General features: G+C 41.9%; 1 protein-coding gene across 6 annotated transcripts; it reads right to left on the bottom strand.

The window, feature by feature from the left end:
* Positions 1-7144: 7144 nt before the first annotated feature.
* On the bottom strand, positions 7145-13452 carry LYSMD4 (LysM domain containing 4). Of its 6 annotated transcripts, none has more exons than XM_010985330.3 (3): positions 13384-13452; positions 11716-12005; positions 7145-9590 (listed from the first exon to the last, which is right to left on the bottom strand). In XM_010985330.3, exons 2-3 carry the CDS (start codon positions 11995-11997, stop codon positions 8982-8984), a joined length of 891 nt encoding a protein of 296 aa, XP_010983632.1. In that variant the 5' UTR covers positions 11998-12005; positions 13384-13452; the 3' UTR covers positions 7145-8981. The 6 variants fall into 6 exon arrangements, with proteins under 6 accessions (XP_010983632.1, XP_064336600.1, XP_010983633.1 ...); XM_064480530.1 differs by lacking the exon at positions 13384-13452 and adding an exon at positions 12944-13376; XM_010985331.2 differs by lacking the exon at positions 13384-13452 and adding an exon at positions 13225-13376.
* Positions 13453-17804: the final 4352 nt, after the last annotated feature.

Raw genomic sequence — 17804 nt, 5'->3', positions numbered from 1 at the left:
GTGCAGAAGTGGGATTGCTGAGGAGGGGCACATGTAGTTTTATTAATATTGCCAAACCTGCCTCCAGACGAGTTGTACAAATCTGCATTTCCTCCAGCAATGAATAAGAATGCCTATTTCTTCCCCAAAACCTTGCTGACAGAAAGTTGTCAAAGTTTTTATTTTTACCAGTCTGGTATGTGAGGAATTACATCTTAATGTTTAAATTTGCCTTTCTCTATTATGAGTGAATTTGAACATTCTCCCATCTGTTTGAGGGCCATTTTAACTCACTTGTGTGTATCAATTATACGTGTCTTTTTCTGATTCGTCTATTGGGGTTTTGGTCTCTATCCCCCAATTTTTAAGTTCTGTTTATATCACACGTATTAGCCCTTTGTTATTTATGCTATGAATATATTCTCCCAGTTTATCAGTTGACTTTAGATTGTGTGGTACTTTTGTCATGCAAACGTTTATTTTTATGTAGTCAAATTTATCAATATTTTCTTTTATTAATTGTCATTTTTAATATAAAGCTAGAATCCCTTCCCTACACCCAGGTCAGAGAGGAACTCGCCACATTTTCTTCTAGTGCTAGAATGGTTTCATCTTTCACATTTAGATCTTTAATCCAATTGTAGTTAATTCTTACATGTGGATCAGTTTTATATTTTTCCAAATGGCTACCTAGTTGTCCCAGACCATTTATTAAAAAGTTCATTTTACACTGTAGACTTGAAATGGCACATTTGTCATATACTAAGTTTCCAGATGATATGGATCTAATTTTGGACCTTCTAATTTTTATTCCACTATGAACACAAATTTTAAAAGATTCTCAACACTGCCCAGAAATGCAACCACAATTCCCTCATTTGTTGACTTTCTCACTTTCTGTAATCACTATTTTACTTTCTCCTCTTTATTCCAATCTCCAAGACCACTTCCTCTTCTTTCTAGCTGAACACTTCCTTTCACATTTTCCATTAATAAATAGATGCAATCAAATGAGACCTACCTAGTCTTCCCACATAAAATCTAGGAATCTGCCTGCACCTGTACACATGGGCTCTGCCTTCCATCCAGGAGCTATGGATAGCCTTTGTTCTTACCTTGGGCCAAGCATTCTATGTTGTGTATTGGAGCCTATCACCTCTCTCCTTCTCAAGGTCTTCATTCCTGCAACTAACCCCTCTCTCTGGTAGCATCTAAGAAGATATAACAATTGTACGTGTATATGCACCCAACATAGGAGCACCTAAATAAAGGAACTATTAATAGAAATAAAGGTAGAAATTGATAGTAACACAATAACAGTAGGGCATTTTAACACCCTACTTATATCAATGAACAAGTCACTCAGATAGAAAATCAATGAGGAAACACTAGCCTTAAATGGCATATTAGACCAGATGGACTTCATAGGTATATTTATAGGACATTCCATCCAAAATCAGCAGAATACACATTCTTTTCAAGTGTAGATAGAACATTGTCCAGGACAGACTTACCAAACAAGCCTTGGTAAATTTAAGAAAATTGAAATAATATCAAACATCTTTTCTGACCACACTATGAGACTACAAATCAATTACAATAAAAAAAACTGCAAAAAACACAAAACACATGGAGGCTAACCAATATGCTACTAAACAATCAATGGATCACTAAAGAAGTCAAAAAGGAAATCAAAAATACTTGGGGACAAATGAAAACAAAAACATAATGATCCAAAATCTATGGGACACAGCAAAAGCATTCTGAAGAGGGAAGTTTACAGCAATACACATTTACCTCAGGAAACAATACAAATCTCATATAAACAATCTAATCTTACATCTAAAGGAACTAGAAAAAGAATAAATGAATTCCACAATAAGTAGAACGAAGGAAATAATAAAGATCAGAGCAGAAACAAATAAAATAGAGACTAAAAAGACAACAGAAAAGATCAATGAAACTAAGAACTTGTTCTTTGAAAAGATAAACAAAATTGACATATCTTTAGCCAGACTCATCAAGAAAAAAAGAGGTCTCAAGTCAATAAAATAAAAAATGAAAAGAAGTTACAACCAACACCATACAAATTCAAAGGATCATAAGAGATTATTAAGAACTATATGCAATAAAATGAACAATCTAGAAAGAATGGACAAATCCTATAAATGTATAATCTCCCAAGACTAAACCAGAAAGAAATAGAAAATACAAACAGACTGATTATAAACAGATTGATGAAGTTGAATCAGTACTTTAAAAACTCCCAATGGCAAGAGTCCAGGACCAGTGGCTTCACAGGTGAATTCTACCAAACATTTAGGGAAGAGTTAACACTTATCCTTCTCATATTACTCCCCAAAAACTGCAGAGGAAAGAACACTTCCAAACTCATTCTGTGAGGACAACATTATCCTAATACCAAAACCATACAAAGACACCACAAAAAGAAAGAAAATTACAGGTCTATAATCACAGATGAATAAAAGTGCAAAAATCCTCAAAAAAAAAATTAGCAAACCAAATCCAACAATAACCTAAAAGATCATACAGCATGATCATGTGGGATTTATCCCAGGGATGCAAGGATTTTTCAATATCTACAAATCAATGTGACAAATCACACTAACAAACTGAAGAATAAAAATCATATGATCACCTCAATAGATGCTTTTAAAAAGCTTTTGGCAAAATTCAATATTCATTTATGATAAAAACTTTCCAGAAAGTGGGCACAGAGGGAACATACCTCAGCATAATAAACACCATATATGACAAGCCCACAGCTAACATCATACTCAACAGTGAAAAGCTGAAAGCATTTATTCTAAGATCAAAAACATGATGAGGACTCCCACTCTCACTTTTCTTCAACATAGCACTGGAAGTCCTAGCCACACATCAGACAAGAAAAGGAAATAATGTGAATCCAGATCAGAAAGGAAGAAGTAAAATATGATACCATTCATAAAAAATCCTAAAGACTCCACCAAAGAACTAATAGAGCTCATCAATGAATTTGGTAAAACTGCGGGATACAAGATTAATATACAGAAATTGGTGGCATTTCCATACACTAATAACAAACTATCATAAAGAAAAATTAAGTAAACAATCCCACTCATAATTACATCAAAAAGAATAAAATACCTAGGAATAAACAGACCTAAGGAGATTAGAAATGTGTACTTGGAAAACTATAAGACAATGAAGAAACTGAAGACAACACAAACAAATGAAAACATACACCATGTTCATGGACTGGAAGAATTACTATTGTTAAAATGACCATACTACCCAAGGCAATGTACAAATTCAATGCCATCCCTATCAAAATACCAATGGCATTTTTCAGAGAACTAGAACACTTTTAAAATTTGTATGGAAACATGAAAGACCCCAAATAGCCAAAATAATCTTGAGAGAGAACAGAGCTGGAAAAATCACTTGCTCCAATTCAGACTATACTACAAACTACAGTAATCAAAACAGTATGGTACTGGCACACAGATCAATAGAACAGAACAGAAAGACCAGAAATACATTCACACACTAATGGTCAATTAATCTATGACAAAGGAGGCAAGAATATACAATGGAGAAAAGACAGTCTCTTTGATAAGTGATGCTGGGAAAATTGGGCAGCTACATATAAAAGAATGAAATCAGAACATTCTCTACACCATATACAAAAATAAATCCAAAATGGATTAAAGACCTAAAATGTAATACCAGAAAACAGAAAGCTCCTAGAAGAAAATAGGCAGAACACTCTTTGACATAAATTGTAGCAATGTTTTTCAGATTGTCCCTTAAAACAAAGAAAATAAGAGCAAAAATAAATGGGACCTAATTAAACTTAAAAGTTTTTGCACAGCAAAGAAAACCATTCACAAAACTAAAAAACCACCATACAATATCATTTATATATAGAATCTAAAAAAAAAAAAAAAGACACAAATGAACTTACTTATGAAACAGAAACAAACTCACAGACATAGAAAACAAACATGGTTACCGGGGGAAAGCAGGTAAGAAGGGATAAATTGGGAGCTCAAGATTTGCAGATACTAACTACAAGTTCCTACGTATAGCACAGAGAACTATATTCAATATCTTGTAGTAACCTACAATGAAAAAGAATATGAAAAGGAATATATGTATGTATACATATGACTAAAATATTATGCTGTACACCAGAAATTGATACATTGTAAACTTACTTCAAAAGAAAAAAAACTGAAAAACCTACTGAATGGAAGAAAATATCTGTATAGATATGACCGATAAGGGGTTAATATCCAAAACAGCTCATACAATTCAATATCAAAGAAACTAACAACCCAGTTTAAAAAATAGGCAGAAGACCTGAATAGACATTTTCCCAATGAGGACACAGAGATGGCCATGAAAAGATGCTCAACATTGTAAATCATCAGAGAAATGCCAACACCTGTTAGAATGGCAATCACCAAAAACAACACAAATAACAGATGTTGGTGATGATGTGGAGAAAAGGGGACGTTAGTACGCTGTTGGTACGAATGTAAACTGGTGCAGCCATCGTGAAAAACAGTAGGCAAGTTTCTCAAAAAACTAAAAATAAAACTACCATATGACCCAGCAATTCCAATAATGAGTATCAATCTGAAAAAAACAAAAGCAATGATTTGAAAAGATACACACACCCCAAAGTTCATAGCAGTATTATTTACAATTGCTAAGATATAGAAGAAACCTAAGTGTCCATCAACAGATGAATGGATAAAGACACATACATACACACAATGTAATACTATTCAGCCATTAAAAGAATGAAATCTTGCCATTTGCAACAACATGGATGGATATGGAGGGTATTATGCTTAGTGAACTAAGCCAGAGAAAGACAGATAATTCACTGTTAGTGTACAGAAACCCTATTAATTTTTGTAAGTTATTTTTGTATCCTGGAAGTTTACTGAATTTGTTAATTAAATCTAACAGTTTTTTGGTGGAGTCTTTAGGATTTTATGTATATAAAATCATGCCAGCTGCAAATATTGACATTTTTATTTCTTCTTTTCAAATTCTGATGCTTTTTATTTGTTTTTTTTGTCTGATTGCTCTGGATAAGACTTCTAGTACTGTATTGCATAGGACTTTTGAGAGTGGGCATTCTTGTTTTGCTCCTCATTTTAGAGGAAAAACTTTCAGCCTTTCACCAATGAATTATTTGAAAAAGAAATAAAGAAAATGATCCCATTTACAATAGCATCAAAAACAATAAAATACTTAGGAATAAACATAACCAAGGGGGTGAAAGACCTCTATGCTTTTAAAACTACAAGACACTGATGAAAGAAAATGAAGCAGATACAAATAAATGGAAAGCTATCCTGTGCTCATGGATTAGAAGATTTAATATCATTAAAATTTCCATATTATGCAAAGCCATCTATAAATTCAATGCTATAACCCTATTAAGGTTCCAATGGCATTTTTTTTTAAAGAATTAGGAAAGAACTACCCTAAAATGTGTATGGAAGCATGGAAGACTCTGAATAGCCAAAGCAATCCTGAGAAAGAAGTACAAAGAGGGGAGCATCGCATTTTCTGATTTCAAGCTATATTATAAAGCTACAGTTATCAAAACACTATGGTAATGGCATTAAAACAGACACAGACCAATGGAACAGAATCAAGAGCCCAGAAATAAACAAGTTCATATACATCAAGCAATATTTAACAAGGGAGCCAATACTCGATGGAGAAAAGATAGACTTTTCAATAAATAGTTCTGGGAAAACTGGATATTAACATGTATAAGAAATGAAAGTAAACCTCTATCTTACGCCACTCACAAAAATTAACTTGAAATGGATTAAAGACTTGAGTGTAAGACCAAAAATCATAAGACTCCTAGAAAATAACACTGGCATTATGCTTCATGATATCTGTCTTGGTGAAGACTTTCTGAATGTGACACTCAAAGCACAAGCAACAGAATAAAAAATAAACACGTGGGACTACATCAAAGAGCTTCTGCACAGCAAAAGAAACCATCAATAAAATGAAAGGATTACCTATGGAATGGGAAAAAGTATTTGTAAACCATTTATCTGATAAGGGGTTAATATCTAAAATATATAAAGAACTCATGTAACTCAATAGCAAAAAAGCAAATAATCTAATTAAAAATGGGCAAAGGACCTGAATAGACATCTGTCCGATGAAGAAAGATATGAGGCCAACAGGTACATGAAAAGCTGTCACTATTACTAACCACTAGGGAAATGCGAATCAAAACCACAATAAGGTATCACCTCGTGCCTGTCAGACGATAGCTAACACTGCTATATGGTACACGTCAAACTTGTTAAGGGAGTAAATCCTGAGTTCTCACCACATGGGAAAAAAAACTTTTTTTTTCTTTTTTCTTTTTTTGTATCCATGAGATGATGGATGTTAACTACACTTGTGGTAATCATTTCACAATGTATGTAAGTCAAATCATTATGCTGTACACCTTACCCTTATATAGTGCTGTGTGTCAGTTATACCTCAATAAAACTGGGAAAAAATGTCAAAATCCCCTCTATGAGCCATCATCTCAGGGCCTGTATCCTTCTCCCTCAAACCCAGGCGTGGGTGTTCACAGTTACTGCAGAGGCAATTTAAAGAACTAACTTCGTGAGGAGAGGCTGTGTCATGGCCTTGGCCGGGCAGTCCTGCTCTGAGCGACCCTGAGACTTCTACTTAGTCTCTGCAGCCTTGTCACCCCAGAGTAAAATGGGAGCATCACTTGTCCCATGACAGATTCCCTAGGCTTCTGCAATAGTAAGCACTACAGTTTGACCAAAAGGACTGAAGACTATCTAACAAATCTATTTCTTTAGAACATTAACTCCCAAAACACAATAAAATGTAGTAAAATATATTTTAAAAAAGAGCTTCATGGTATCGCTTATGCATGCCCAATAAAACAATGTTAAAGCACGTTATGCAGACCAGTCAGCCAGGCTGTGCCTGCTACCACTTTGTTCTCCCCCCTGCTAGAGTGACCGTGGGCACAAGCCCTGGGCCAGCCTCGCCCTCTGGACATGGACACCTCCATTTTCTCCAACATCATCCCACATCTTTTAATTCCAAATTAACAACTCCCAGATTAAAAAGGAGGAATCAGTTTTCCTTCACAGAAGAAATTATTTTATTCCACTTGAAAAAAGTATACAGGTATTCATTCTTTGTCCAGCAAAAGTCATGTTCTCATGGGAGTCCGAGTCCTGCTGGGTGAATTTAAAGGTGACAAATGTTAGAGAAACGTGTAGCCCTCGGGGGCACAGCGCGCACAAACATTTGACTGGAAAAGCATTTACATGATCAAAACCTTACATGATCAAAATTTCCGGTAGTAAAGGTTCACAAATTCATTTTATCCTGAAAACCATTTTGGTTTTGAAGAAAACATTTTATTTTGAAGATAATTTAAATTTGCTAATTAAACCCAGGGCAGAATAGTTTTTCACATAACTGAAAGGAGAAAGAAACTGGATGCCTATCTCAAGGGTTCTTCTGCCACATTCCCTTCCTCTTACGTGACGAGATCTTTCAAATTGCTCTTTAGGCCTAATGTGTCAAATGCCTTAAATCTGCATTAAAGCTCAGCATTTGTGCAGCGTGTTTTCCTCCCTGGAGACAGACCTCTCCAAGGCTGGGCTGCCAGCCACCTTGGCTGATTTCCACTCCGTGGGACCAAGGTGGGCTCCTGCCCTCACCCCATTCACCCATGCTGCACCAGTGAGCCTCCGAGGCCCGCCCAGGCCCTCCCTCCTCAAGCCTCTGCATTAGCACCCCTGTTGCCTCGTCATAAGAGGAGATGGGCAAACCTCAGGTCCCTCTTTTTATGGCCTTTCACAGGAGGGTCACCTGTAGGCCCTCTGTTAAGGGCTTGATATTTTAATACTATGAGCTACATTGAAATCACCTAAAGAAAACCATTCCTGTTCTGTGGCTCTAGAATCCCGAAGAATGGAGTCGAGGAAGCAGCAGGTAGCACCCCCGTTTTCCCTGCACCACTCTTTCAGGTGCACAGAGGCCAGCAGATGCAGGACTGGTGACTGTTCGCCCTTAGAAGTGCCACACGTTGGGACCTTGGTGACAGGCACTGATCCTTCCCTCTACACTTACTCCACTCCAGACACTGACCAGCAAGAGCTCCTTCCAAGAATGCTGACGTGGGGGATCCAGGTAGCAATCACTGTGCAGGTGCTCCTCGGGTGAAATTGGGCCATGGCCTCCAAACGTGCTGGCCAGGAAGTGCTGGTTGCACCACGCAGAGCTTAAAACACGCCTGCGTGTCAGATTAAGTAGCTCTAAAAGTTCAAGGAACAGAACCACTATTTACTCATATTACAGCAATTTGGATTTAGAGCTTTTTAAATTCTAGACAGGACATTGGCTCAAAAAGGCTATCTGAGGGGGCAAATATGAAGCAAGGCTTGTTACAACTGTAATGTGTCACACTCTAAAACAGGGTGACATTCCACACTATTGCACTTTTGCCGGGCAGACACAACAGCACTTGTCAGAGCCTGTCACTCCTCCATAGCAGGCAGGGGACAATGCAAACGGGAAGACCACCAAAGCCGACCCCCGGGGCTCCCACGCTGTAGGTCTGTTTGCCAAGGCCATTCGTCTCCCTTCCAGCATGTCCAACTTGGGGGCGCACACGGTGCTACTGTGAAGACATGGCCAGTCCACTAAATGCCTCCTGGAAACAGCGTCTGTCAGGTGTAAATGTCTCTCTTGCTGCTCTTCTCTGGATGTAGGAGACTGAGGGTGCCAGTGTTTTGGCTCCCGCAGCCTTAGATCAGGCAAGGCTGTTCCCCATGGTGAGTGTTACTGAGAACACAACGGTGGCTTCTGCAATGTGTCCACACGTCAGAGAAAAGGAAAGTCAGCACATGGCCATTGCTAACGGATCCACTGCTAAAGCTGGCCTGATTACTTAGGAACAACAGCTAGTTCCCCCCTTGGGTATGACTGAACTGGCTGTCTGAAGAGGGGAGGGTTGGCACTGGAATCACTAATTTGGGGCCTTGGCCTGGAACTGCATTCATGGCCATCGAGCCATTGGGGACAGTAGTTGTATTCAAGCTGCTAGGGATGTCACTAGTAGCTTGTATTTTAAAATAGACCAAATAAAACACTGGTAAAACAATTCCAATTAGAAGCATGATAAACACAGCATTCCACCAATGAATTCCACAGTCTGCACCATTTGTCAGTGGCTTCGGAGGAGCCGGAAGCAGTGGCTGACTGGAGGTCTCGATGCAGTGACTTTCACTCAAAAAGATGTCTGACTGCACTGCACGCTCAATATTCTGGTCAATGCCCTTAAAGAAATCCGTCAGTGGGCTAGATGGGGCACTGGCACCCACAGCTGCTCTGTCTGGGTCTGGCTGCTCCTCGAAGGTCACTCTGGTCTCTGTGGATGAGCTCAGGAGGGGTCTGAGTTCTTTCTGGGTCTCCGTTAGGATTCCGTGATTTTTCACTGGAATCTTAATAGATTTCAAAGCATATAAGTCTTGTTCTCTGATGAAGTTGTTGACTTTCTTGATATCTGCAACCTGGGGAAGCCATGAGGACAAACATCACAAAATATGTAAAGCTCCTTAAAACTAATATCCAAAAAGTGGTGCTTAACCTCTCCGGGTGATGGTCCACTCTGCTTAAGAATCTGATGAACACTGGAAAACTGTACCTATGCACAAGATTTAATTTAGGCTGAATAACTGGGGTTTTTGGCTTTAACTCAGCCTTAACGTTATAGACTAATCATCAGATTTTTGTACAGACTTACAAGTTTGAACAACTTAAGATTACTTTTGGAAAAGACTTTTTTATTTGTTCAAAGTGTGCCTTCAACAAAATGATTTTAGGTGGAACACATCATGGTAAAAGAAGGCTGTAACCCTTTCTACTTTTAACTTTTGAGGCAACAGTGCCCCTGTCTGGCTGACTTCTCTCCTGCATCAGACTTAATTTAGTAGCTGTAGTAAACATTAGCACTCAGCAAACACAAATCCTCAGCCAGCTCTACAGACACTCAGAATCTAGTTCACCTGTAATGACATTTTAAAAGTGTGCTACAACATTTCCTTGCCAGAAGTACTGTATGGCCTATAAACTTATTTTAAAATAAAAGCGACCTAGAGTTGATTCACTTTGAGGATTTCACAACACTTATGATAATTAGAAACATGCAGGGAATATGCATCAAGTTGGAAACTATAGATGGAAATCATCTGCCTATTCCACTATTAGGACTTGAGGAGAAAGGAGTATGACTGTGTCTTATAAAGGAACAAAGTTTATGACAAATCCCTCTCATGATCAAACCTTAAGGTTTAATAAGTAGGGGGAAATGTAAGTCAAAGATAAATCCTCCCTCAAGTTATTGTTTGAAAACTTACCAAAAGCACCAAAGATGGACTCTAAGGTTTTAACTCCTAAGTCCACTTAAACTAGAGTGTAAATACAGCCAACAGACCTTATTCAAATCAATCATCTTCATAATTTTAATTATTTAGCAAGTGCTTTTATCATTTCATTGAATTAGAGTGAGGGACATTTTTAATTTACTAAGTCCTGAAACTAAACCATAAGGTGCTTGAGACGCTTCTAGCTTTGATCCTAATAAGCTAACATCAAATTTATTTACTTCAAATAGGAGAACGGATTACTTATCAGACACATTATTTATATAATACTTTTGGGTTTATTAAACATCACCATTCCAAGAAGCCCACTGCATCTATTCAGGTCTCTAGAGGAGATGATTCATTTTTCTGTACAATTTCTATAAACTATACAGTATGCCTACAGAAGCTGACTGTAAGAGTCAAATGTAAATCTCAGTACAATGCAGAGACCACTATGTATCCTGGGAGACCGGTCTGTTTATTTCCCTCGGAAAACACACCACCATCCCCACACTTCATATTGAGCCATTTGGACCTTGTTAAATAAATAACACTTCAAGGATGAAAAGATTTTTTTTAAGTAAGTAGCTTATAAGGCCTTAAAGAAAGCCGCAGAAAGCAGCAGTACAGTGTTAGCAAAATGAAACAGTTTCAATCGAGACGACAATGCAGCAATTCTACAAACACTTTCCTACTTACTTTGCCACTGTTAATCACTCTGACAGCTAAAAACATAATTAAAGAGAGAAACAGGGTTATATAGATACACAGCATACAACGGCCAGATCATGCAGTTCTAAAAGAGAGAAGGTAAAAACTTTACCAAAGGAGCTACAATCAGCAAGAAAGGTTTAGAAAAAGAAAAGTAGCAGAAAAATGCAAGCATACCTAAGAAATCTTGGATAAATTCTACCTGGCATCTCTGGCCCCGACATAGTCTTAAATAAAATGTGCTCAAAAGGAAAAAAAAAAAAAAGGTTTCAGCATCTCAGTTTGGAGGGATAAGGAAGAGAAGTACTCTGTGGAGAGGGAACTGCCCCATCATCAGAAACTCCTAATCCTCTCTATGACCCCAGGGTTCAGAATGGTTAAGTACTTCCACCTGCCTTCATTCTCTAGCTAGAAAGAGGTCTCCTTTACCCATAGCAGGCTTCTCCCAACTGCTTGCGGGAGTCAGGAAGGGGCAGCAGGCTCACCCTTCAGTGAGCTCCTGCTCCTCTAAACATACAGGGCGAAGGCAGGTGGCTCCTTCACCTGCGGGGTTTCTTACTTTGCAGCCATACTGAAGCGCGAGCTTGTTGAGGCTGTCCTCCTGGGCCAGCTCCCGCTGCAGCAGCACCACGTCCCCTGCTCCAGGCTGGTGAGGGTGGTGGGCACCCTTCTTCTGGCGATCCTTGCCCCGGGGCCGCAGGGCCACTCGGTGGGTCTCTTCCTCAGAGGAGTCCCCCGAATCTCCACCGCCATTCCCAAACATGTAAACATGGCTGGCCGGAGTCCTACAGACAATGGCTGGGCCTTGGAAGGTCTTGGTCAACACTTCCTTCTGCCTCATTTTCTTAACTGAAAACCAAACCCCAGTGTTAATTCCACACAAGGCAGTCATTCTTCTGTAGCTACACTGAAGATAAGTGTCTTCGTGCTGTTAGAGATGACTCCTTTCCCTAATATTATAAATAATCAACACATGCCGTAGGTACAAAAAAGGCACAATTTGTTTACGCTGGCTGAGATGAAGGGAGAGAGATAAACAAATAAAAACACTTTTTGCCCCATAACTGCACACCTTCTGCGCAGAAAACAAAAGAATCCTCCTTCTTTTTCCCTTATTCCTCATCCATAGCTGTCTCCCAAAACCCACATATGTAGAGAAACGACTTCTCTTTTTGGTCCCAGAGTAGCAGAGGAGCAGATGGGATGATTGCCAGGAGAGGAAAGGATTGTTCTGACTTCCTGGCACTGAGAAGCTTAAACTCGGAACCTACCTTTGTACGAAAAAATTCTTGCTCAATACTTCAGACATTCCAAAGTATCGTCACTAAGGTCAAGACTAAGGGCACTTGCTTAGAACTATGAGATTAAACACTCCGATTCTGAAATAGCTTGAATTATATAATATGTGAGGCAAGTTAGGGGCAAGATTCCTGTCAAACTGAGAAACTCGTCCAGTTTCTCGCCACGTCCCTTTGCCTTCAGTACCTCCCGTGTCTGGTTTTAATTTTCACTTCCAGACAAGTGCAGAAGCCGCAATGCTGCCTTTCCTCTCTCCGAAGTGCTCGAATGAACTTCCAGAAAAGAAATCTCAAACACGGGGAATGACAGTCTCAAAAAGAGTTGGCATCCTCAGGTTTCTTCGGAGCCCGAGGGGAGCGGCCCGTTCAGGGCAGCCGTGGCCCCGCGCGACCACCGCATCTCGCCCCTGCCCCCTCCCCCACACGCTAGAGCCCCCGCCGGCCCAGAGGAGGGAGGCGGCAGCCGTTCTGCCGGGGCCGGAGAGTCACCTGTGGCGACCCGAGCTCGGCGCGGGCCTTCCTGTCCGAGCTCAGGGCCTGCAAGGAGCCCTGGCGGCTCCCAGGCCTCAGTTTCCCTCGGAGCTCCTTCCGTGGAAGGACCGAGGTACTCAAACGAACTGACTGAAGAAAAAAAAACAAAACGGGGAGCGGCCCGACCTATGCTTAGACGGGCGGGGCCCCAACATTCCACACAAGCACGACCTCCGACCTCTGCCCTCCGACACCAGAAACCTCGGGCCAGCCCTCCACGGTCTCGGACGCCGCCGCACCTCCAGCGGCAGGAGTGACCTCGGAGACCCAGGAGTTGCAGCTCGCCACCCAGCTGACAAGCAGGGACACGCCACGGCGCCGCAAAGCGCCTACGCGTTACCTCCAAACAGGACAGCAGCCCCGGCTCCCTACCCTCCTACCCCCGCAGACTCGAGTACCTCAGCGTCCGGGTTCAACCGGGTTCCGCCGGGATCCGCCGAGACCAGCCGCCGCCGCCGCGGCTGCTGCGCCTGCTGATTGGCTGCGAAAATCAGCAGTTCTCCGGGGGCGGGGACAGAGAGGCAGCCAATGAAATCAGCGGTGGGCGGGGACTGGGATGGGCCGGGCTGTGCTGAGAGGCCACCGTGGGACCTGCCTGGAGAGCAGCCCGCGGGGCGGGGCCCGGAGTCTGGGGCGGGCAGGGGCGGGGCCTCAGCTCAGTGACCTGACACTGGCCCCTCCCGCTTGCCTGCCACCTCTGCACCCGCTGGTCCTGGCTCCAGCTTTTGCCTCTGCTGTAGGCTGTTAAACACTTTGTCTCCCTCTCAGCTTTCTGCTGAACCTCAGCTTTCTTACCCGTAGAACAGGCCTTTGGCCCCGCCCTGTGTCCCTGATCTGTAACGAGAGTTCGGATTCCCAGTATAATGGGTGTTACCGACTACGGCCTCCGGCGGAGAAGAAGCCCCTCTGGCTTGGTCTAGGAGGATGAGGGGGTCTCCGCATCCTGAACCCTCGCTGGCCAGGAGCACAGGAGTTTGCTCTGCCCAACACCGTCCACGAGGTTACGAAACGTGGACCAGAGAAACATAATTTATCAAATTTCGAATGGCAGAGGACTGACTCCTTAAGCTTAAAAGTGATGCACGAACTCTTTCACATACTAAAACACAAACTTTTAAAGCTTGAAACCCGTAAAAGGAAATCAAAATTAAAAAGCAAACCATAATCTAGGAGAAACAAATGCAGCAAAAGATTAAAATCCTTAATTGAGAGAGACCTCATCAAATTAATAAGAAACACACTAAAATATCAGTAGATAAATGGATGGAGAGCATGAGCAGACAATTCTGCACGAGCAGAACACAAATGGCTAACAGGGAAGAGAAATTAAACCTCACTAGCAATCAAACTAAGCAACAAAGCAAAAGGATAAAACATTAAGATCTCAGAAACCCCTTCTATAGCTTTCCATCTCACTTAGAATAAAAATCAAGTTCTTTATCTCGGCAGACAAAAGTCCAGACCAGTGTGAGGGCTACAGCACATTCTCTACCATTCTACCCTTTCCTTCTGAAATGCCCCACTTTTCTCTGGCCTTTAAATACCCAGATCTCCCACCTCTGGCTCTTCAGAGGAACATCCTTCTCTCAGCTGCTGGCTCAGCGAGACCTTCTGATCCTCAGGCCTCAGATAAGCCACTGTCTCAGCAGGGCAGTCCCTGACTACACTATATACATATGTGCTCCCTCTGTGCTCTGTCAGATCGTTCTGTTTCTTCATTGCACTTCTCAGTTAATTGTTTTATTGCCTGAATCCTTCTGCCCCTAATTATCATCTCTAAGTTTGTTTTGCTCACCACTCCCAGTGCCGAACTCAGTGTCTACACTTGGTAGGTACTCATTAAATGGTGGTTCAAGAGAAGAGCCATTCAGTGACCGGACTAAGGTATATAGGAAGTGGCAGCACCAAATCCAATTCCTACTGGGTTTCACTCCAAAGGCCCAGTTGTCTGGCCTAAAGCACCTGGCCGTGGCCTGGTGGATTTGGCAAGTCTAGGAGGCAGAATTTAAAAGTGTGACTAATGGGAGAGGGATCAGAACAGAATCTGCAATGCTGAATTAATATAGCCACACTCTGATCAATTACAGTTGTTTGTTTCAATTCAGCATGTCCAATAAAAAGCAAATCCAGACTCAGGTGAGACTTTCTTCAAAAGGATTACTGCAAGAGGAGAAAGGGACTGTTGCAACAGGGGGAGGAGGACTGTTGCCATAGGGACAATGCTCTGACTATAAGGTCTGCAAGCATCTAAGAGTTATGAAGAAAAGGAGAGGAATAAGCAAGGCTGGAAAGAACCAGGTGTGAGGAAGTGGGACTAAGGGTGGTGGGACTGGACAGAAAACCCAGCCTATTCTCCAGTGGGTCTGGATGCTGGGTCAGGTTGAGGGTGGGTCAGAGTTCACTCAGGGGCCTGGATGATGGAGAGAGGCTTCATGAAAGTTTGGTTAGCAAGCATTTTGTTGCAATTGATCAATGGGGACAAGTGGCCCACCTAATCATTTATGAGGCAAAGAAAGGGAATTTGGAGGGTCTGTGTCTGGCCTTGTCATAGGTAAACAAGGGGGCCACCCCTGAGTCTTCTCTAAGTCATGTGGGGAAGGAAGGATGGTTCTTCACAATAAGCCATTTTCCAGACACAAACATGTTGGGAGGTGGGTCTTAGCCTTCACTGTTTTCCAAGAGCATAGGGCTTGGGCAAAGTTCAACAGTGTCAAGTTTATATCTATGGCTGTCCTTCCAAGTGTCAAGCAGCGGAGTGAGGCTGGCAAGCCCTCATGAGGCTTACATTTCTAAATGGAAGATGGGAAAAACAAAGATTTACACAGAAAGGAGCACTGCAGATTATGCTAGATCTTCGATAAACAACAGACCAGATCAACAAAAAGTATCCAAACTTTATAAAGGATGCCTGTGTGTCCTTTCAATGTTGTACTGGAGCTTGGTTAGCAGGCCCAAGAACTATCCGATTCTCCAAGGCTGTCCCCAGAGTGTGGCTCTCTGGGGATCCCTGAGACATTTCAGGAGGTCTGTGAGGTCAAAACTATTTTTATAGTAATGCCAACATTATTTTCCTTTTCCACTTCATTCTCTCTTGATAACCAGGAATTGAGCTAACGTATATTGAGTCCTTACTGGGTATAGGTAACACAAAAACTGTATATGTGGGTATTATTAATATCCCCATTTTACAGATGGAACTCAGTATGAGAGAAATTGCAAGCTGCCTATCCAATATCCATTTTAACCTTTTACTTAGGAACAAAACCCCAATATTATCTGAGGAAGCAATGTGCCAAGCTGAGACTACATTTCACAGCCTTCCTTGCCATGGGGTGTGCCCATATGAAAAAGTTCCAAACAATGAAGTGTAAGAGGGAAATGCTGGATGGGATTTCTTGAAATGCTTTATAAAAAAAAAGGAGGGGGACATCTGGAAAAGCTCTGTAAAATATTTCTACCCTCTCTCCTGATACCTGGAATGAAGATGTGATGGCTAGAGCACCTGCAGTCATCTTGGACCATGAGACAACATTAGAGGCATAATCCATATGCTAAGGATAGCAAAGCAGAAAGATGGAAAATATGTGAGGAAGAAATAAGTGCCTCTGTTGCTTAAGAGGTTGTGAAGATCTCCATTAGTAGCAGTTGAAGTATTTCCTAAATTGTAGACTTGGCACAGAAGTTAAGTTACTTATCTAAGACATCAGAACTAGTAAGCACAAGAGGCAGAATAAAACCCCAGACAGTAGCTACAAATCCCACGGTCTTATGAAAGCTTCTGAGCAGGGCTCAGTTTTGTTTTCTCTGCTGCCACAGCCCAACCCAGGAGGCCTGCTAACCTGGTTAACAGTTCCCTCAGAAACATACCCTAGTTTGCTTTCTCCCCTAGTTTTCTCCTCAGGCCCTTGGCAAGACTGGCTGAGATGCAGTACCTCAGGGCCAGGTGAGGTCAGATGGGAGACACTGGAACAAAATGGCTTGTCCACTGAAGTGTGCTAGTATCACATCCACCAAGGACAGTCCAACCTCTTTGTCCCTGAGACAGCTGTGACTAAACACTCACAGACAAGCTACTCAGATGTCCCTTAGACTCCTGCCAAACTTAGGCCATCATGTCCCTGTGTCAGCCTGCTATGGACTGAATTGTGTCCCCCCCCTAAATTTGTGGGTTGAAGCCTTAACCCCTAGTGTGACTGTATTTGGTGACTGGGCCTATATGGAAGTAATTCTGGTTAAATGAAGTCTTGAAGATTTAGTGTCCTAAACCCAATAGGATTACTGTCCTTAGAAGAAGAGACCCCCAGAGAGATTACTCTCACTCTCTCGCTCTCCCTGCTCACTCTCAGAGGAAAGGCCACATGAGGATCTAGCAAGAAGGTGACCATCTGTGAGCCAGGAAGAGAGCCTGCACCAGAATCTGACCCTGGATGGACCTTGACATGGGGCTTCCAGACTCCAGAACTGTGAGAAACAGACTTCTGTGTGTAAGCCACCCAGCCTCTGGTGTTTTGTCATGGCAGCCTAAGCTGACTACGGCACCAACCTTCTCCTCGGGAGCCCCAACTAGGGCAGGAGAGATGGAATGGAGCAGATGCTGTGTGGCTGGTTTCCCCAGATGTTTCAAAACACCAGTGGGTAGAGAGCAGACAATGGTACTGGCAAAGGCATTAGAGTCTCCGATGCCACAACTTCTCATTTTATAGAGAGGAATTTAAGACGGAGAGACCCAGGGGATTTGCCCAAGGGTGCACAGCAGGCTAATGGCAGCTCTGAGGCACTATGAATGGAGGAAAACGAATGGGGTCCAAAGCCAGCTCTG

The sequence above is a fragment of the Camelus dromedarius genome, chromosome 29 (assembly GCF_036321535.1).
Source record: "Camelus dromedarius isolate mCamDro1 chromosome 29, mCamDro1.pat, whole genome shotgun sequence".
NCBI lineage: Eukaryota > Metazoa > Chordata > Mammalia > Artiodactyla > Camelidae > Camelus > Camelus dromedarius.
Note: the sequence above shows the minus strand (reverse complement) of the source record. Positions and strands in the feature narration are given on the sequence as shown.